Here is a 21,097-nt window from a genome sequence, read left to right as displayed (position 1 = left end):
ATTTACATTTAGTCATGTAGCAGACGCTCTTATCCAGAGCGACTTACCTTAGTACAGGGACATTCCCCTGAGGCAAGTAGGGTGAAGTTCCTTGCCCAAGGACACAACGTCTTTTTGCACAGCTGGAAATCGAACCGGCAACCTTCTGATTACTAGCCTGATTCCCTAAACGCTCAGCCACCTGACTTTAAAAGGTAGTAGAAGCTAAGTTACAGTAGTTTGGCCCGTTATGAACATTGTCTGAAGAGTTTGCTAAGCTACACAATGACCTTTTCTAGAACAAAACAAATGAAGTGCACATCCACTCTGTAAAGCAGTAAGTATTCAGTCCATGAACAAAGAGACTACACGCAACAACAGACAAATTAGAAGACTGTCATGTCAAGACAACTATAATGCTTATTTGTGATTACATTTATGATGTACCTTTGTTGGTCATCATAAATTGATTGAAAATTTGTTAATGCATTTTCCGAACTATTAAACGCTTTCTTAACTTTGCTTTAAAATCCAACTGTTAGTGTACATCTGCCTATCCATGCAGCAACCGCAGGGGCCCTTTTTTCAAACTAGTTTGAGGCACAAAGACCCACATACATGTTTGGTTTAGGTAAGAGTGCAAAATATTTCAAAGTACTGGAGCAAAAGGCTTTATATCAAATGTTTATACACTTCAAGTACAATGTGTTTTTATTTCATCTGTTATGAATTATCGAGTACGTAATAATTAAATGCCCTTTTAACATTGAGAACAACGATGTTGATATCATGGATGTCTGAAGATGTCACAATAACAGGACTAACTCTTCTGCACATTGCAGGAATCGAGAGTTACAGCACTTGATCGCACTAGCATTCATATTTCAGTCCAAATGATCACTGTAAGGAAAGTTGTCCACCTCCTTGGTTTGGTGATTCTAAGATGGGTTGCAACCTAGAAAAGCGAATGAATCTTGGGGGTGAGGGGGTTCTTCAAAATAAACAGAAAACAGTCGGATCCATAGGTGTGCTGCTGAAATTATCAGTTCTTCATGGCTCAATGCCAATTAGACAGGAAATTTTGCACATTTCATTGTGGCACTTTTTGAAGTATGCCCTCTTCTAGGGTGAAAGGAACCAACATCTTTCCGTACAGTTTCTCCATTAACTTTTCTGAGGAGACAGAATGTTGGGGACCATCAGACTATTGTCTCTTTAGATGGACGTTTCTCACGGGGCGGGCCCCGTAAAGACAGCGGGGCCATGGCTTCACCGTTCGACTTAGGGAGGAGGAGGACAACACGTTGATTGGTCTGTCGCCACTCGTTATACAGCCGACAGTGATACCTGAGAGACACCTGTGAGAGACGGGAGGAGAGGTTTGAAGCAATCACTCTATTTATCTGTGGATTTATTTCAAAATCCAAATATTTTGAGGTATTCAGGTTTACTTTTCACAATGAACTGACTCACTCACCAATAAACACAAACAGGAAACATGAACAATATATCTGAACAAACTACAAAACCAAGGGACACCCTCTGGTTCTATCAGCCAGTACCTTCTACATTTAGTCATTTAGCTGACATTTAGTCATTTAGCAGATGCTCTTACCCAGAGCGACTTACAGTAAGTACAGGGACATTCTCCCCGAGGCAAGTAGGGTGAAGGGTACCTTCTCATAGTAGAAAAAAAAGTGTAGAGAGAGAAGCCAGTCTTGATTCACCTAGTTCCAGAAGAGGTCAATGGTAAACAGGGTTTACCTTACCCGCCTCTATCACTCCCTCTCTACATTCCTCCTTTCATCAGTTTCCAGAGAAAATACTTTTTGAGTATTGCTTCCTTTCCTTCCCTCTACCTTACCATTGTCATCCCTCCTTCCATCCAACCGTCATCTTTGTCCCATACATTTTTATCCTCCACTTAACGAGAGGTCAATAGTAAAAGAGCTATCACCTCCACCTTCGCTCCATTTTTCTCTCAATCCCTTTCACTTCCAACACCCCACTCCAGATGGTGAAGAGACAACAGCCATCTCTACTCACCCCTGAACCATCCATCCGACCCCACTTTCTTTTCTCCACTCCACGATCCATCCATGTAAATGGTGACCAGGACCACCTTGCCTCTTTCACTCTATTCTCTCTATCAACCCCCTCCCTCATGTCCTATACTCACCAGTGTCCAGAATAGGTAAATTGTGAAAAGGGCCACAGTGAGAGCAATGAGACCCACGGCCTCTAGGCGGCTGGCAAAGTGCAGGTGATCCACTGCTCCCCGTAGACACAGCCAGCCAGAGATGGTGGCCAGGGGTGTGATGAGCAGGAAGCACACCATATCCCCAAAGAGGGTCCGTTTCTCCTGACGTAGGCCTGGGTTACGCATCCACTACAGTGGAAAAGAGCCAATGAGAGGAAGGGAAGTGTGAGTTCAGGGGATAAAGTACAAGGAGGATGGAAGGGAAATAGGGAACACAGGAATGCAAATTTCAAAAGAAATGTACAAATAAGGTCTTCTTTGTAACAATGAGAGAAGGCGGGTCAACTTGGTCATTTTAGCTGGAGGAATTAGGTTTGGCAAGCAGACACGCCAGTTATGTAAACAGTAACTTATTTTAACAGATGTTTTAGGTTTTGCTTCAAGTTTAACAGGATATTACCTCTCTCTGAACAGGGACTCACCTGTTGCAGACGGACCATTTCCCTATTTGGTCTGTGTAAGTTCACAAAATGTTTATTTGTGTGTGCAAAACACAATCATTGAGAACATGAAGTTGAGGTGAAAAATATATATATATATAATGTGAGCATAAAATGTATAATGCTGAAAGAAGATTTCATTTTAATAGACTGGTGATAGCATTTGGAGATATATAGTCCATAAACGGGTTAGACTTCAAACAGGATTTTGTCTGTGGGGAGCTCAAGTTCCAGACAATCAAATTACCACCCAGTCAGCTATGTTGCTAGACAGCTGTTAGATTTCACCAGAACATTACAGTATGTCTTATAATGGCTCTGTACAGATCCAAATGTTGTTGAACACAGAAAGATTTTTTTTAGATGGCATAAAAGTTCAATACATATAGACTACTTATACGTCAATCCCTTTTTGGCCAATATCCTAATATTTGTGGTGTTGGCAAAGCATGTGACGCATGTTACATACAGGCAAACAATATTCTTCGATAAAGTACAAAGAAAAACTATACTTCATTCATCATTTACAGATATATTTACAGATACAAAAAACATCTTAATAAACTGTTCATAAACTGGCCTGTTCAAAAAGGCGACAAATCACTATTACATTTTTTTAATGTTAGCTATTAAAAAGTTACAACAGTGACTCAGCACACATCTTTTTGGTACCATCCCGTGAACGCTGCCTGCAAATACAATGTATTGTGCTGTCTGTGGCAGCTCTGTGACACATGAGCAAACAAGTGGATGCAAGCAGGGTGAAAAAGTTTTACTATATTGGTTTGGAGGACTCATTTTGTGGACGGTGAATTTCAGGACGTTAAATGTTGTGGTCTGGTAGATTTATGTGGTGATTTCTATGCTTTATCATGTCAATTCCCCAATAGCTTTGTCATTATTAGTCTCATAAACTCCACTCCATTTATTTTAGTGGAAACCAATTATTTCTCTCATCACCAAAAAGGTATTTATCTTTTAAAAGGGTGATGGTTAGTGACGAGTAAGAGGATATAAAGACCATATTAGGGTTGGGGTTGAATATTGATTAGTGACTATGTAATAACCTATTTGAAGTTCAGTATTTATTGACAGAATGCCGAAAGGAGTGCTTGCTGTGTGTGATTTAAAATGTGTTTTCCTTACATACTGCCCTTGAACTTGTTTTCTGCATAAGGGGCATGGAGGCACAGGACATTGTTGTTACATGTGTCGCTGTGGGACCCATTTTCTTCTTTACTTTCTGAGGGGTGGTTCTCTGCAAATGATGCACATGTGTTCATAAGTGAGTCATTTTGTATCATTTTTTATTTATTTTTAGGGTACAGAAAGCCAACTTCTGTTCTCCAGTCTGCTGGAATACAATACACATCCAATCAACATAGTGAAGTGATTCCTTAATCGGACTGCTAGGCTGTGAAGTTTAAGAGGAACCAAAGAGTGTGAGAACAGTTATGGAATGTCTTTAGCCGCAGCCTAAAGTGTCTTCAGCTCCCTTCAACCCCCATCACATTCCATCTGTGCATATAGGCCAGCCGTCACACACACAAAAACACACACATGCAGCTGCCTACTAGGTCCAGTACTGTACAAGAGTGATTTGCTAAAAGATATTAAAGACCAAACATGTTTTGATGTTACATGCCAGGGCTGACACGTCAAAGCTCTGATTTTAAGCCAAGGCTGGATAAACATATGTGTTATTGGGGATTAAGTGGACAGATGGGTTGTGATGTGGTGGACAATGCAGATGTCTGCAACCCTGTGTCCAGTGTAAACATATTTGATTGCATATTGATATCATGTATCAATACAATATAGTGTTCAATTAAAACATTATTATTCATGTTTAGGTGAATGTTAATATTCACAGTTTTTTTTAATCTATACAATCATAAAAAAATCAAGAAGGCATGTGTTGTGAGTTCTAAATGTAAGTTTAGGACTGGGAGAGTGTGATCTTGTACCCCCTTTATTGTGTTTTCTTATGTGTGGACATTTACAATATGCTTGCCTGTGATTGTAAGTCTGCATGTCTCGTAGTCCATACATTTGTTTGTGTGTGTGCATCGGGCATATCTGGTACCTCCAGCAGTGGCCGAGACTTCCTCTGGACATTGAACTGGTAGTGGCAGAGCTCACAGAAGCTGGTGCCGGAGGACGAGAGCCAGTGCTCCAGGCAGCTCCGGTGGATCGTCCCCAGGGTGCCTGAACACTCGCAGGGGGAGATCAGCTCTTCCTGGCCCCCTCCGTCATGGCAGATACGACACATGGGCCTCTCAGAGAGAAGACTGGTGGGAGAGAGGAAGGAAGAAAAGGGTGGAAAGGCCAGACAGAAAAGGGGAAAGGGAAGGGTGGTGTAGATGTAACCAGTTGGAAATTGCAGGAGGGAAACATACATGAAGCAGTGGATAGAAGTAAGGGCAGAGAAAGAAAGTATTTGAGAAGAATGTATGTGTGAAGACAGGGAGGTAGATCAGGATGAAAGAAGCAGGAGAGTGCAAACAAAAATAGGAAACCATTAGAAAACTATTTTAAAGGAATGTTGTTTTTGAACACACATATCTCTAAGCCATCTCTTACTCTAGGACAGCACAATTCAACTCATCCTCACACCCACCGTTATTCATTTAGTTTTTTTCAACTGCTTACACACATTTTTTTTTATTGTCATTTACTCCAATTTTTCTAAACTTAACACACAAATCCAAGAATTTCACACACAAAATGCCTCGCTTCTCTTGCAAAATGAAGCACTGCATTCAAAATATCACAAACACGTCCCAAAAGCAATCATTTGTCTCATGTTGCAAACACTTTTACCTTTATATTACATTTTTGGATATATCATTTACACACAGTTATTCAAAACCTAAAGCTCTTCTTTCATGAGCTCCTATGCACATTTCTGTACAAGATTGAAACGGCAAATGGCCGTCAAATGGCAGAGATGATTAAAGATTCATGGTAAACACGAAAACAAGATTGAAACCAAACGTATTTTTTTACTATAAGCATTTGTGGTTGTGAATACAGTATTACACAGTACGAAAGAAAGAGTTTAGTAGGACAGAAACCAAACCTAATTTTGAAAAAGGTGATTAGGGAATGGTGTGTGTGTGTGCCATGAGCTGTAGCATACAATAATATATACTATTTTCTACAATGTTGTCAGAATATCTTCTTGCAGTCACTGTACTGTTGCAGAGTATGATACAGTAATCCACCATACTGTGACCAATCATGAAGTGCACTGCAGTCAATGGATGCATGGGTGCTAAAATATACAGTACAGTACCAGTCAAAAGTTTGGACACAGTACCAGTCAAGAGTTTTTTTCCCATGTGTCCAAACTTTTGACTGGTACTGTATGTTATTAACAGCTATTATGTGTACATTAGAACATGTGTACATTACAGTAGATTGTTACATACCTGTTGTCATTTCTACAGTAAAGGTTCAAATTATACCCACCACTGTAAATCGACTCAAATTAGGCTATTTATAGGCCTATTCTAAAGCCATGATTGGTTGGTGTTGAGTAAAGCAATGAGTGTTTGCACATGTGAGGAGTTAGTGTGAGGCACTGATGAATTAGTGTGCCATTGTGATTGGTTGTGTTTGAAAAAGGAAATCAAGATGCTTCCTGTTAGAATTGTGTGTGTTACGTGGAGAATTATGTGTTGTGTTTTGCAAAAAGTGTTTTATGAAATTGAAAATGGAGTCAAAGGCCCAAAATGTGCGTATGGTTTTGCAGATTTGAGGTGTGGTTCTGGTGTTTGAGTGTCAGGTTTCAGAAATTGTGTGAAAAGTAAGGAATTTGTGTGTAAGCATTTGAAAAAAACTGTAATGGAATTACAGAATAAACAATAGCTCAGCAAAACTAAATTCTGGGTCAGCTGCAAGGCTACAGTTTACTGCCAAGAACATTTGGTCAGTCTATACTTTACATCAGGGTTCTCCAATCCTGATCCTCGAGGGCCGCTGTCCTGCATGTTTTAGATGTTTCCCTGCTCCAGCACACCTGATTCAAATGAATGGTTATTACCCGGCTTCCACAGAGCTTGATAACAACCCATTTACAGTACTGTACTCTGTGTGTACCGAAATAAAACTTTTTTTGCTGCATATTTGTGTGCTGTTTTATTTTTGACTATGAAAAAAAATAGTCCTACACTGAGACATTTTACAAAAGGAGAAATGGCTCATTCTCCAGAGTCATTGTCATTCATATGGTGTGTTCCATTTCTATAATTGTGTTTTCAATTTTGCACTTCAGTGTGCTGTAAATGCTTGGTAGTGTGCAGACAAATGCTTAGTTGTGTGTACTCAATGAATGGTATGTGTGTGTCATTTGAAAATATGGCTGTGTGTACCAAATGAAAACAAGAGTTCCATTTTGTGAACAGTTACAGTAAGAGATTTGATGGCAAAGAGTCATCTTGCAAAGGGAGTGTCAGGTTTATCATTTTGTGTTTGTTGTGTCAGTTTTGGGTGTGCAGTTTTGAGAAAGCCGTTATTGTTTTGAGAAACGTGTGTCAACAATTGTGAAAAACTGTAAACTGACATTTACCAACTCTGACCCAAGTTGAACACTGGATTTTGGTGTTTCAACACCCATTGACACTTCCCTGCTGTATAACTATGTTTAGCCTGTGTTCTGCACCTCTCTTTCACCAACCGTCTCTGGAGGAGGGGATCCCTCACTGAATTGCTCCTCCCAAGGTTTCTTCAATTTTTTCTACTCTAGTGAGTTTGTCCTGGAATTTTTCCTTGTCTTCCTTGAGGGTATAGGTTGGTTGAGGGGCAGTTCTGTGGGCATATGTGAAGCCCTCTGTGACATTGCTTGTAAAAAGGGCTATACAAATAAATGTTGATTTGATTTGATCCATGCTACTGGCAGGTGACTCGGGCTGGCCGTGGTATGGCTAACAGTTGTGCCCCAGTCTGCATGATTGCAGCTGTGGCAGCTGCTCCTGCTAAAGCCCTCTTTTGTTTCTGTGAATGTTTTGTGTGTGTGTCACTGTGTGTATTTGTTAATCATTGTGTAGATGTGGGCATGTGTGTATTTTGAGTGTCAGTGTCTGTGAGTGTTTTGGGAGTTGTTGTAGGTGTATTTTTATGTGTCCATGTGTGGATTTGATCGAAATGGGTGGCCAGAGATGTTGTCTGGACTTTGATACACAGGATCAGTCTGGCATGTGTGTGACTGAGACCAAACATCCTGTCACACATACTGCACATACTAACTAAGGTACTAAAATTAGACTTTCCATAACCGCTTGGTCTAAAACGGCACGTTTGCTGTGTCTCAAACGTACGGGCTAGGTACATTTGAGTGATATGTGTGTCTCGTATTGTATTGTGGACTTCCAGTTCTTTATCCCGATTAACTTTAATTAAAAAACAAACACAAATTAAGTTTGTTAGCATTGAAATATCTTCTTAGTTTGAGGCTTTTTCCATAACCCCTTGGCCAATGACACACTAATAACTAATGATTTATTTTACAGTGTTTTATCATGGTAATTCTAACCTACTAACTAACAACAATAATAATAATAATAGATTTTATTTCTAACGCACTTTACATTTGAAAACAAATCTCAAAGTGCTACAGTTAAGATTATAAAACAAGGTAAAACATCAATTTAAAATACAATTAGATAATTTAAACTCATAAGATCTGCAAAAATTAAATGTTTTTAGACGACAACAACCCCAACCCAAGAGTACCTCTGTTTGGCGAATACCTCCACTACAGGTGGGAGCAGCTGACCATCCTTGGCAGGCACTTGCATGTAATACTCCGGCTGTCTGATTGCTGGACTGCTCATTTCCTCCATTGCTTTTCCTGGTAGGGTGGGCTCTACTAAGAAATCCAAATCACACATTGGATTACAGTCTTTGTCATGCAAGTATCCTGAGGGGCCACTGTCCAAGTGCTCCTGTAGCACCTCCGGCAACAAAGAGCAGTGGCTGGTTGTCATGGTAGCAGACAGTTGTCTCTGAGGCAAAGGCCTATGATCTCACTGAGGATTTCCCATCTGGAGGGAGGGGGGAGGGGGGGGGGGAGAGAGAGATACATAAGCTAGCCAAATTAGAATTGTGTATAATGATGCAAGATCCAATGATCCAATTCAGTATTGAATAAAGTCACAGCCAGTGTTTGACCTTATATGCTGGGCCTCCCTGCTGTATTATTAAATAACTCAGAAGGTCAACTCTCATGTGGGTCTGGAGATCAATGTCGGAAAGAGCCGATAACAAACAGCATACACTACAGTATGTATTTTCCTAATGTGGGTAGTTGTGAAAACAGATCATTCTGTTTATAACTTACTCAAGCTCCCTCTGAGAGAAAGCATGAAGTCAGAGACCACACAGTTCGGGAAAGCTTGGAGGATCATGGGAATTGAATACTATTTAACATGATTAAAATGTATTATCCTCTGCCGCTTTTGTTTTTACCTCTTGAATGAATCGTGGCCATGGGGGATGAATCTCCATTCCAACTGCCATAAACTGAACACAGATGTCTAGCCAGCCGTCATTGTCATGGTTCAACTATGCCATACTGTGTGGTTCTGAACGAAAGGTGAAGGGAAAACACAGAGTGGGCGTCGAAGACAACACAAACTAAGCTGTCAACATAACAGTAATTTCCCGCAGTGTGGCTAAGGAATACGTCTGTATTCGGTGTAAACATTCTGTCAATGTTTGTTGTACCGATTTCGGTGACCTATCGAAAACTGTGACCAGGGGGGTTGCTGTTCTAATGACTGGCCACACTGTTCAGCAAATGTTCGAGCCCTAACACTAACCCTTACCCTAACTCCAAAATTGTCCGGCTTTCAAAACAAAGATGGTCTAATTGAGGGATGATGCAAATTTTAGCTCACAACATTTGTCGTTAGCTAGCTCTGTAAACAGATCCCCCAAATGACCACAGCATAGCAATTCATTGATACGAAACAAGACAATAACAGTACAAGGGTTTAATTGTGGACTAGCACACTGACACTCTTGTCTTCAGATTTTTAACAGTACAAGCCCTTCAGCTAGTTTACGCGAGAGCTCTAGGGAAAAATAGATTTTACTAGCTGCTTTGTTTCCCATCCACAGAGGACTTTCAGAAAGAGATCTTTGGCGGTGCCCTATGGCCCTGGAAAGTCCCCTTACAAGTGCAGCTAAGTTAAGGCTAGAATCCACTGAAAGAGCTCTCACAGTATGGTAGGCCTATATTGCAGCCATGCCAATTAACTACTCACAATACACCATGGCGTGAAAAGAGTTGTTGGCTCATAGACAATGCAATATTGGGTTTCATGGCGCGCTGTGGTGTAAAATATTACAGGTGAGGGAAATTGTGTAAGAGAAACATTTTAAGTTGAAAGGCGGAGGGAACCGTCACCCACGTTCACCCTTCACCGCATGCTTTGGATTTGAGAGGAAGCGGAACCTCCTCCTAGTGCGCCGAGGATGGAACGCTGTATTTGTTCATCAGTTTGAGAAATGTCAAACCACTTCCTCTTTCTGTGTTTTTGCAACGAGCCTATGAGATCATGATATGGGCTGAGTGTCTGGGGAAGGAGCTCATGTGTGGAAAATGTCTACGCTTTTGAGTAGGTGTAGATCTAAACGAGTGGTGGTTATGACGTTACTGTATACAGCTGTAAACTTAAAAAACGTAGTCGTTTTCTGGGTTTGTGGTTCCCATTGATCTGGCTTCAGTTGTAACAAAACACAGAGCTAGAGAATGTGCACTCACATATACAAACTCAATCTCACTCACACATGCACTCGTCCTTGATACTACAATCCATACCAATCCATCATCTCTTTTCATTAATGTGACCTTATTGTTAGTGCTGAATCCCAGTACCTTGGTCTCACTTGTCTGCTGACTCAAAAAGCACATACCATCCAGGGCCACCCACAGTTGCCTCCACTAGTGCAATAAAGCACAGAATGTGCCTAGTGTGAAGGTGGGTAACAACATTACACTGTTGACAAAAGAGAGACACGTGCCAAGCTATGACCCCCAAGGACACCACAGTGAAGCACTTTAAATGCCATGTTGATTTGAGACATTTCACAGCAATACGCATAGTAGCAGCCATCTCTTTTGAACCTTGAATACTTGTGTGTAAAAAGTCTGAAGTTTGATGTGATGTCAAATGGCCTGACATGCATGCTTAAAGAAAGCTTTGAATGTGACTTGACCCTAATCAGAGTACAAATACAGTCGAGGAGTAGAATTCTAAGTCTGGTGAGTCTTTAGGAACTTAAGAGACTGCTCTGACCTGATAAGCCCTTCAGAATGCCTGTGAGGAGATTCTACAGAACTTTAGTAAGTCTTAAACCTAGTTTTCCACAACTATTGTCTATTTACTGATCAACTTTACATTTGAAAATATTTTGTTAATAAACCTTTCACTGGATGCGTTTAATTGATGTTTAAATCCAGAAGGGAAGACAAAGTGAAGCCAAGTGACCCTAACTGTTATAAGATAGAAAAAAGTGCTCTGTCATAGTGTGAGAAAACCACATCCTGTGTTCAGTTTTCAGAGAAAGGCTCTAGTTTTCTTTTTATCTGGAATGTTTGATATTACAGAGGTAAATAAAGGTGACTCACATTTAGATTATCCTATAATATAGTGGAAGCATTTAACGACACAGTTAAAAATATTGTTCCATTCTAATCAAAAAAACATATTTTGACTATGACCACAATGAGAGGTAAACCATCTTATCTTGACACCACACGCCACGGATCATCATCTTTTTTGTGTTAACGCTTTTGTCAGTTTGCACATTCAGCAAACTACAGCTTAAAAAACATATCTCTTTCAAGATAAGATAACCGTGTTATTTACAGTGGGTGGTCAGAGAGTGAAAGGAGATTTAGGATCTTGAGTGTTGAGTGTGCCAACTAAGCATTCGGACAGAATTTGACCGACACCATCAAATGACAAGTTGTTCAGGGATGCCTCTCCTGCCTTCTAGTCACAGCTGTGCTTCTGTGACAGTTGACATAGTAGTCCCTTCTGCTCAGCTCAACCCGCTAGTCGAACATGTCTCTCTGATCAGCACTTTACAAGTAAAGTGGTATTTGCAGTGTGACCTTTTGAACTTTAGTTTGAATTAGAATTTAATCAAATGTTTTTGAGGTACAACTTCAACGTGTAAAAGTTGTAGTAAGCATTCTGTGTTAAGATGTCTGTCCATAAAGTTTACTATTGGCGGTCTATTGCTACCTCCCCTAAATGGTTGTCAGTTGTCGCTAGTTTATTTTCTATGTATACTCAAGTATAATCAAGTTGTGGTTCCCTACCATAAGGCTTGATTCCATTATCTCCATGCCATTACAAAAACATCCACATGTTGGATCCCCCAGAAAACTGAAATAAAGTCAGTAAGGATTTTATGCAAACTACCAAAACGCTCTGGATAAGAGCGTCTGCTAAATGACTAAATGTACCAAAAGGCAAGTGACCAGCTGCATTGGGATAACATGCTGGCTTGTTAGCATTGTCTGCTAACAAGTCCTGTTGACCTATTGTATCATCTTGAGGTCTACCCCCTTGAGGTCATACAATCCTCAGGCCTAAGCACTGTGGGAAAGGGACCAGTGGAGCTTAAAAATAGCATCTCCCACACCCATATGACAGGCGGTTTTCCACAACCCTTACCCTGCTGACCACAGCTAGTATCCAGCCAGTCTTAATTCCATCCATAAGGACGCGCCACTTAGAAAACTCCTTGGGGAAATTGAAGTTCATTCAGACAGTCTGTAAGAACTAGGGCATTTTGATGGGAACTGGGAAATACATTTTCTAAATTTCACTGTACCTCAAATTCCCACAATTCATGAGTAGGCAAGGTTCGCAGTTGAAGATGTATGTTCTCAGTCTACTAGATGCAAACTATTATTTAGTTTTGGTGAAACTCATATGCTTCATGCTTTCTTAGCACAATGTGATGTTGATTTCCACAACATATGCTTTAATTGTTTTCCATAATTAGGTGTCAATAAGAGAAAGAAAATTATAAGTTAAGTAGGCTAAAATAAGTTTTTCACACACTTTTGATACGTCAGCCAACGAGAACATTTTTGTGAAAATGTCTTGCAGCACACACGGTTAACGTACCTGCGTTTCAAAGCAATTAACTTGGTTGCATTGAAAACATCTAAATGTGTCCTTGGCCTTCTCCTCTATTTTCACTGACTGCAGGGCCTACACAATTATCTCAACCGTTCTCACACTATAACAAGCCTCTGGGTGCATTGCTAACTGCACAGCTAACATTCCCCTTCAGTATTCCAAGCAAACCAAAGTGGATTCCAAAACATGGTTTCTGTTTATTTCTGATATAAATCCCATAGTGGCTGCACTGTAGGGGAGAGTACAAATGGAAATAGCTGTATGCCAGGACCAGTGCCCACCCAGGCATGCTGCCAACCAACCAATGTGTGATGAGGACCCCATGCTGCCCTGATGGCAGCTGCAGGGTCACACATTAGATAGTCTCTTTACCCTTTTGTTTGTAAGTCCTTTAATCACAACTTCCTCACATAACTGCTAACTACCTTAGTACCTTACTATCATGCCACATTCATAATCAAACATAATATATATTTAGGTTTTATTAAGTATTATTGTAGTAACTACATAATACTTGTGTTTTCAATCACAGAGTATGGGTAGGGCAAAGTATGTTGCTGTAAGGACTGTTATTTACTTTTGTGGAGCCTATTACTCTGACAGAATCGCAAAAGTTACACAACATGATAGTTGACCAGGAACAATAAATCACACTAAACAGGGCTGGAAGCTAACTATTAAACTAGATAACTTTTAAAAGTCAAGCCTCTGTGTAAAGTCACTCACTCTTGTCAACTGCCTTAGTGAGACATCCCCCATAGTTTAGCATGTGTGTATTCAGCTCAGACTGGCATACCACTGGAATTAAGAGCTGACTATCTATGAAAGCTCTAGCGATGTCATGCTTTGTCCAATTAATAGAGGGACTTTAACTGTCATGGCTCTGAACAGACAAAGCCCTCTTAGAAAGGAGGTAAAGAAACTGACATGGATGAAGTCCACAGCTTGTGGATTACGGTTCTCAATTTGTTTGTATTTTAGCTACGGCTGCTTAACTACACGTAATAACTCCTGTCAAAGCTTTGTCCATTAATGCTAAACTGGATTAGTTTGGCCGAGGGCCAACTGGACCACAATATGGTGATGTCTTTACTGAAGTGTTGTGCTGTTTATCAACAACATACAACTACGTCATGACTGTTTACGTGGATGGTAGCTGGATGAGGCTTCTGTACCAATGCTTAGTAACAAGCTGTTTTAGGAGCAAGGATTTTGATGGTTAAATCTGGGAATTAGGGGGGTAGCATTTAATCTAAACCTGAATGAGCATTTAAATCAAAGGGAAATAACAACTATCCTTGTACCAGTGTTAGGACATGAGATTCAAATCAAGCATAAACACATATTAGGGGACAACAAAGGCAGATAAATCGTTACAGGTACTGGTACTGATAAGGGACTTGCCTTATAAGTATAAATGTAACATATAAATATGTTGAATTTAGCCATAACCCCATTAGATGCCAAGTACACATGAGAGCACTCCAGATCAACCTTGGCTAGATTGACCTCTGGAGAGCCTCCACTTCATCTTGAAACAAGCCCTTTTTAAGAGAGCCAAACGACAGGGGTCAACCAGGCAGCACTGTAATGTGTGATACCTAGTTAACCACTTGGTGATTTATTTAATTTTGTAGTTTGACATTAAAGGCCATATAAAACCCTTAATACGACAATACCACTTTTTCACCATATACGGTTATTCAAAAGGAGATCCAGATATTACCATGTCAATAGCCTAAATCAATTTATCCATGTTTAAGACTGCAATTAGCCAATGCAACAGATGAACACACTGACAATTGTACAAGAAATGCACTTACTAATGAAGTTTTGTTGAGCTAATGTGTCCAAGCTGTGTTGTTGCCATGACTGCCATGAGTTGCATAGGTCACTATATACTTCTACAAATTTTAAAGAGATTGTATATTTACAGGAATAAATAAATATTGTATATAACAACGAACATAACTATGTCTGGTCAATGACAGTGGTACCGTTTTTAGGTGAATTTTGAAAGTGACATTCGATGCCAGCCCACACACGATGCCAGCCCACAAACAAACTACAATTTAACCAAAGCAATGCGAAAATAAAACGCATTGTTTTGACAGTTGGGTGTGCAGGACAGAACGACAAATGTGTAACACTATTTACGTATATAAAATAACAGCTTACCTTTATTGCATGGTATTAATTTAAGATAACACATAGCCTAGTTGCGATAACGTAGTCTATAATTGATCTCTCCTTCTGTTGTGATATCAGGGATGCAAACTTCACGGTCAGCTGTTGAGTACAGTGGTCGGTCTAGCCAGTCAGACGTAACGGTTTCCACAAACCAATCAGATTATCTCAATGGCAAAATGTAACCTATGGGAGGGTCTTTGGGAATGTTATTGTAATGAGTACCCTAGCGCATCCTAGTGGTATGAATCAAATCTCGCATTTTCTTCATGCCTTTCAATATAAAATCACATTTGATATGCCTATTGACTACCTTCGATCATGAACAGATGGGACAAAAATATTGTTATTACATTCATTCACAAAAAATACATGTGGTTACATATGTATATATATTTTAATTTTTACAATTGGTTAGAGGCATTTCTCAATACTCAGTTCATGTTTTTCAAAACTCTTCACTAACAACCATCTTGACACAAATTTAAGTTAATCTTGACATCTAAAATGCATCCCCCCCCATACACACACACACACTTCATACATGTATTGAATGTCGTAGTTTGTCCTCTTCTTTTTCCAACTGTCTTTCCAAAACAGAAATGTTAACTCTATGCATCATCAGAAACTGCCCATTAAGATGGAACACCGGGATGTCATACTTGTATCTGTCATACCAAACTTTGTTTTCCGGCAGGGTGATATCCACCTGCTGAAAAATGTACTGCTCAAAATCGGGGGAAACAGAACAAAAGGGAGAGAGAAAATTAATTTATGACCACTAATATCCCTAAAGTCTGTGTAAAACAACATGATTACAAGCCACACTCACCCTGTGTTTATATGCTTCAAGGACTTCTTTTGCTTCTTCACATAATGGACATGGGTCCTGAACATTTTAAGCATGATTGAGGTCATTACATGTTTTTGAAGACATCCATACTCATATTGAATTACTAAGGGACCCCCATTTGGGAAATTAACAATTCAACCCAAAATGTAATCTGTTCGGCTCAACAATTATGCTTTACCTTGGTAAACAGTGTAAGAGAGGGTAATTCCTTTTGAGAGAAAAATCTTTGAGGCAGATAAGCAGAGGTCCTTATCCGATGTAAAGTTCTTGATATTAGCATTCTCTTCCTGCAAAATAATTTACCAGTCACTGACATAACATAACACATTTTAAACAGTATATTGGAGAAATAAGAATCAAACGTATTTTAGATCTTTGTGTGGACCAAGGGGGACTATCAGTACCCATTTTCAGTTGCAAATGTCTATACAGTATAGCACAAGTAGAACCCGTCGTACAGGGATATGCATGCTTGTCGCCGAAATGATCTTATGGTAGGCCTCCTATAGATTTTACCCTCATACATTTGGCTTGTAGCTGAAATTAATTTTGAACACTGCACATTGAAAATATTTGTAGAATAAAGATTATATTTGTGGTTCAACCATCTGCACGTCATAACACGACCAGGGGAGAAAATGTCATAGGGAGGACAATTAGCCGACATTAAATTTTCTCAACAGCAATTTTTTAGGGGGGACACCAAAAGTAGTGCTGTGTTGTAACACATTAGCTACGTTGTAATGTATATTGGGGAGGACCAATCGTATTTCACTTTCACTCCACCTAAATGTGATTTTATTTTAGCCCACAAGTTAAATCTATGGCTATTTCCTATAGGCCACAATAACTGACGTGCGAAGAGACGCATGTGAGAGGCTATTGATGTTTGAAGACGCCAGCTAAATGTAACAGTGACTGTTGAAATTATACACATGAAAGGCAACGTACTAAATTAATCGCACAGAAATTAGATCATATGTAAACATGAACAGTAACACCGTTTGCGTAGGCGGAAGCTTTCATCAAGTATATTTAGCGTTGTCTTGCGTCTTTTGGTTGTTATAGGTCTATATATCATCGATGTACACATTCTTTGAGACATTCCGTCAACATGTAGGCTACATGCAGACTTTAGCCCTGGGTAATATGGATATAGTTTACCAGGTTATTCGCCTAAAACCTCACCTTAAAGTAGCCTATGTCCTCAAGCCTCAACGAAACCAATCGTTGGTTTTCCTTCCTGTTCCCAGCAAATATTCGGATTGGTCGGCTAGATGTCAATCATAAAGGCCCACAGTTCAAAGTGTACGCCTGATTGGTGTTGGATGGGCATTATTGTATTATAAAATCCACACATCAGATGGTTAACCCATATTTTTTATAATAGTGAATGTTTATCCTGCTTTTCTGCTTTTAATCAAATTAATAATAATAATTAAAAAAAATAGTAGAGGTCATAACGTACGCAAGAGAAGCAAAAACATATGCATTTGTAAAACTTGTAAACTTAAATGAATACATAGCCATTAGGTATAACAATGTATTATGTAATCAGACGTTGTGTGCTGAACTATTTGTGGATTGAATAGTGGCGCAGCACAAATCCACTTCGACGTAAATAGTGCACCACTTAATAGTAACAATCTGACGCACATGCGTAATTATTTGGTGAGGTTTATGCACAGCGTGGCATTTGTTTAGAATCAGGGAGCGCGCAGAGTATAATTGCGTGGGGCAACAAGAGATAGATAGATATATACTTTATTAATACTTTATTAACAAGCCTCATTCAGTGAAATGTAACGTTAACTCTATTCTTACATGCATTATTTGCAGTTATACAGACGACGAGTAACAAGGTATAGCCTAGTATTTTAGAAAAGGTATGTTGGGATACTAACATACATTGTCACTGTACAAGTGCAGAATCTTTTGTGCATGAGGTAAATCCATCAATGTTTCAAGTTTTAAAGATCCTGTAAAGTGGACCTGGAAACGAGTTTTAAGTTCGCCACACCACAGAATAATGTGTTATTAACTACCCATCCAAATTCGAATGAAAAAATAACAACGACAAGTATGTTAAATTAGGCTTTGAAATCGTAAAAAAAATCAGCAGTCTTCTCTGCTTGAGACTGGGGGGGGCGTGTTGCCTGAAGGAGCTGAAGCTCCGCCCCTCGCTGCCTAGTGCCTACCTCCGACCCAGATAATGGACGCTATGTCAAGCCGAACAAAACCGTATTAGAATTTATTTGTTCAATGAGTGAAACATACAGATGCATATAAATGAAATGTTCCCCTGAGCTGTAACAGTAAAAATGGACACCAGAGACAGCAGACAGTGAGCTCTCCAACTAGGCTACTTCTAACACATTAGCTACCATTTCACCAAAATACCATCATTCTACACCGAGTAGCCTAATATCAATTTAGCGGTTTGCACTAACTCATAGCAGAGATACCTCTGGAAAAGTTATCTAGTATAATTATAACAAGCACACAGAACTGAGTGATGAACTGCAGGCGGCGGTGGATGGTCCAGGTGCGACCGGAGGATGAACGGCCGGAGGGGCGATGCTCGGTATGGCTCCGCGCTGCAAGAGAAGCCGTGTGTTGGTGAACCCCGTCTGTCTCTGGTAGTGCAGAGGCGGCTGTTGGAGTTTATCCGAAGCTTTCCATGAGCGTGGCTCTTCACAAAATCTATCCACCTATTTTTCCTTTCATTATCAATAGGGAACTTAAATGGCGTTGCAGCGCAGCTGGAGTTCTTGCATCCAGGGAAGATGCAGTTGCGGGTGGTGGGAGACATCCTGAAGCTAGCTAGCTAGCTAGTTGATGTAGGCTACAATAACAGTACAGCAGGAGGAGCCATTCAGTGATCTGACGTAGATAGGGCGAAATGACGTAGATAGGGCATTTTTTGGCTCCGCCCATTAAAACCTGATCTGAAAACGGAAGAGAAACTGTTCTTCGGTTTAACTCCACATTTCAGTGTGACAAAGTTTTAGCGCTTTGCACATGCTTTCAGGAACTCATTTCACACGTATATAATGTACTTAGAAGCAAAACATGGAATTTACTTTACATGATCTTTAATTGACATAGCCTATTCTAATTACTACTCTATCGCTCGCTGTGAACCGTCTCAGGTTCTTTCCAATTAATTGATAACAGTAATTAAAAGGAATGTGCAATCCAGCAGAACAATACTACATCACGATTCCTCCTCGTTATGAAGATGAGGAATGCTTTCAACCTTTTCCACCTCCAATGTCCCCGGAGGCCACCCGGTTACCAGGACAACGGACACGAACTTTGAAATCAGCAGGTGATAGGCCTATAGCCTCCAAAGCGAAAGAGGAGGTAAATATGAAAGCCTGTAATTATTTATTATTTATGAAAGGAAATCTTGCAGCTGCCCAGCAGTTTACAGTAGGCATTTTGGTTTTGCTTATTCTCTGCACCTACGGTAGCCTACCATATATTTTATTATATTGATTGGTAGCCTACTTCACACATAACACTATATATCTGACTTTTACTACCCTATACTACCCAAAATGTGAGTAGCGGTATCTAAAGTATCTCTCAACAAGCCATGTACATTTATGTTATGAGTGATTGTGTTTTGTCTGTATAGAGCTAAAGGTTGGAGGTTTGCTCCTCACACAGATGGAAGAAGAGCCAATGGTTAAGCTGACGGAACAGCCCACTGCGCTGGATATTGAAAAGTCAGTATTATTTTTAGTAGGTGGTTTATTGATCTGTTTCTTGTTTTGCTGTTTCAGGAACTGTTTGCAGGTTGCAATGCATTCCATTCTTGCCAGTGTTGAACAAGTTTTATAAGGATAAAGTGTTATACTATGTTTATTGTTGGCCTACTTTTGACTGAATGTAATGCACATCATCAAAATTGTATGTTGAGTACTTGATTGGGGTTTGTTTAAAATAGAATGAACACAGAAAATGTGTTGTTTGCCTAAATTACGCATCAAACAACCTAACAACACAAACACAATACTGGATGTAAATTACTGGTAGTTCACATGATGTTGTTTAATATTTAGCACATAAGGATCTTGGACAAAGTCTTGCTGTAAGATTGCATGCGCTCCTAGTTCTGCAGATTAACGGTATAATATCACCATCTACAGGATTTTAATAGCAACTGCTTCCATACCAAAATTATGTTTGTACATGTTTGTACTCATTTTTTTTTTAATAATGTCTCCCCAAATAGTGCAGTGTTAATTAGCACCTTTATCATGTTTATGCATGTATTACACAAATATTTTGCATATTCAAACTTTCATAAAATATTTCCATTACTCATAAAACATTTGTGTTATATACAGCATATTAAAATAATACTGTAGGAATGTTATCAATATGTGTATGACAATGACTGAAATCTAGACAATGACTGAAATCTAAACTTCACCTGTCACATATACAGCAGTTTAATAATGAATGTGTGTCAACCCCTAGAATAGGGTGGTTAATCTGCCTGTATTAAAACTATGCACCGAAACGGAAGTGAATATGGTGCTTAGTGTAAGATGCGCTTATTATTATTACTCAATAAGTGTTTCCTTCCCTTTATGGCCAAGTGAATGTGGTCCTATTCACAAACTGTCATAGTATGTTATTGTTCTGCTAGATAGACTACAGTGATGTTATTATGTCATAGGAATTTTCAGCAGATATGCTGTTTTTGTGTGAAACCAGTGGTTCAGGTATATGATTGAACCTTTATTTTTATGCACAAAGAGCGAAATCATGAGGTGTACCCTTGTTTTAAGCTTTTGCTTAAATGTGTGCAAAACGTTGCTTTGAAAACCAGGGCTGAGTTCTTCCCTCAAGAACAGATGAGATTTGGCACTGGATTCTTTGGGTTCCAACTTGAAATACCTTTTTGAAAAAAAAAATCTTCTTTTAGATTCCTGTCAGAAAATCCGGCCAATTAGTGGTCGGTCAATTCACATTGTGTGTAAACTTGATTTGAATAACTTTAAATGCTTCCTCAGCTCTCATGCAGTACACTCTACCTGTAGTTGATAGTAACGTAGGTTGTAACATTATGCACACATAAGGACAGACTACAATGTCCACACACACTAGAATACAATCCACTTTTACTTTGCTCTAATTCCTCAAGTTCGTAAGCAAAAAGGAACACTTGAACGGCACTACGTAGGGCCATTCT

General features: G+C 39.6%; 2 protein-coding genes across 3 annotated transcripts; both read right to left on the bottom strand.

Moving 5' to 3' along the window:
* Positions 1-135: 135 nt before the first annotated feature.
* LOC134038454 (E3 ubiquitin-protein ligase MARCHF3-like) lies at positions 136-15,214 on the bottom strand. 2 transcript variants are annotated; one of them, XM_062483820.1, is made up of 6 exons: positions 15,027-15,214; positions 9,151-9,266; positions 8,416-8,726; positions 4,766-4,970; positions 2,159-2,368; positions 136-1,337 (listed from the first exon to the last, which is right to left on the bottom strand). In XM_062483820.1, exons 3-6 carry the CDS (start codon positions 8,667-8,669, stop codon positions 1,179-1,181), a joined length of 828 nt encoding a protein of 275 aa, XP_062339804.1. In that variant the 5' UTR covers positions 8,670-8,726; positions 9,151-9,266; positions 15,027-15,214; the 3' UTR covers positions 136-1,178. The 2 variants fall into 2 exon arrangements, with proteins under 2 accessions (XP_062339804.1, XP_062339803.1); XM_062483819.1 differs by lacking the exon at positions 9,151-9,266.
* Positions 15,215-15,359: 145 nt separating this feature from the next.
* c18h5orf63 (chromosome 18 C5orf63 homolog) lies at positions 15,360-17,121 on the bottom strand. The gene is made up of 4 exons (XM_062483823.1): positions 17,077-17,121; positions 16,067-16,175; positions 15,868-15,924; positions 15,360-15,759 (listed from the first exon to the last, which is right to left on the bottom strand). Exons 2-4 carry the CDS (start codon positions 16,166-16,168, stop codon positions 15,574-15,576), a joined length of 345 nt encoding a protein of 114 aa, XP_062339807.1. The 5' UTR covers positions 16,169-16,175; positions 17,077-17,121; the 3' UTR covers positions 15,360-15,573.
* Positions 17,122-21,097: the final 3,976 nt, after the last annotated feature.

The sequence above is a fragment of the Osmerus eperlanus genome, chromosome 18 (genome assembly GCF_963692335.1).
Source record: "Osmerus eperlanus chromosome 18, fOsmEpe2.1, whole genome shotgun sequence".
Lineage (NCBI taxonomy): Eukaryota > Metazoa > Chordata > Actinopteri > Osmeriformes > Osmeridae > Osmerus > Osmerus eperlanus.
This window is presented reverse-complemented; position numbering and strand designations above follow the sequence as displayed.

What these genes read in the sequence shown, in the direction of transcription:
- LOC134038454 (XM_062483820.1), bottom strand. Translation starts at nt 8,669, where the DNA reads ATGACAACCAGCCACTGCTCTTTGTTGCCGGAGGTGCTACAGGAGCAC. An exon ending in GAGGTATTCGCCAAACAGAG is followed by an intron (nt 4,971 to 8,415) that starts GTACTCTTGGGT and finishes CTCTCCCACCAG; the next exon opens with TCTTCTCTCTGAGAGGCCCA. An exon ending in AGTCTCGGCCACTGCTGGAG is followed by an intron (nt 2,369 to 4,765) that starts GTACCAGATATG and finishes TTTCCACTGTAG; the next exon opens with TGGATGCGTAACCCAGGCCT.
- c18h5orf63 (XM_062483823.1), bottom strand. Translation starts at nt 16,168, where the DNA reads ATGCTAATATCAAGAACTTTACATCGGATAAGGACCTCTGCTTATCTG. An exon ending in CTCTTACACTGTTTACCAAG is followed by an intron (nt 15,925 to 16,066) that starts GTAAAGCATAAT and finishes TAAAATGTTCAG; the next exon opens with GACCCATGTCCATTATGTGA. An exon ending in TTGAAGCATATAAACACAGG is followed by an intron (nt 15,760 to 15,867) that starts GTGAGTGTGGCT and finishes GATTTTGAGCAG; the next exon opens with TACATTTTTCAGCAGGTGGA.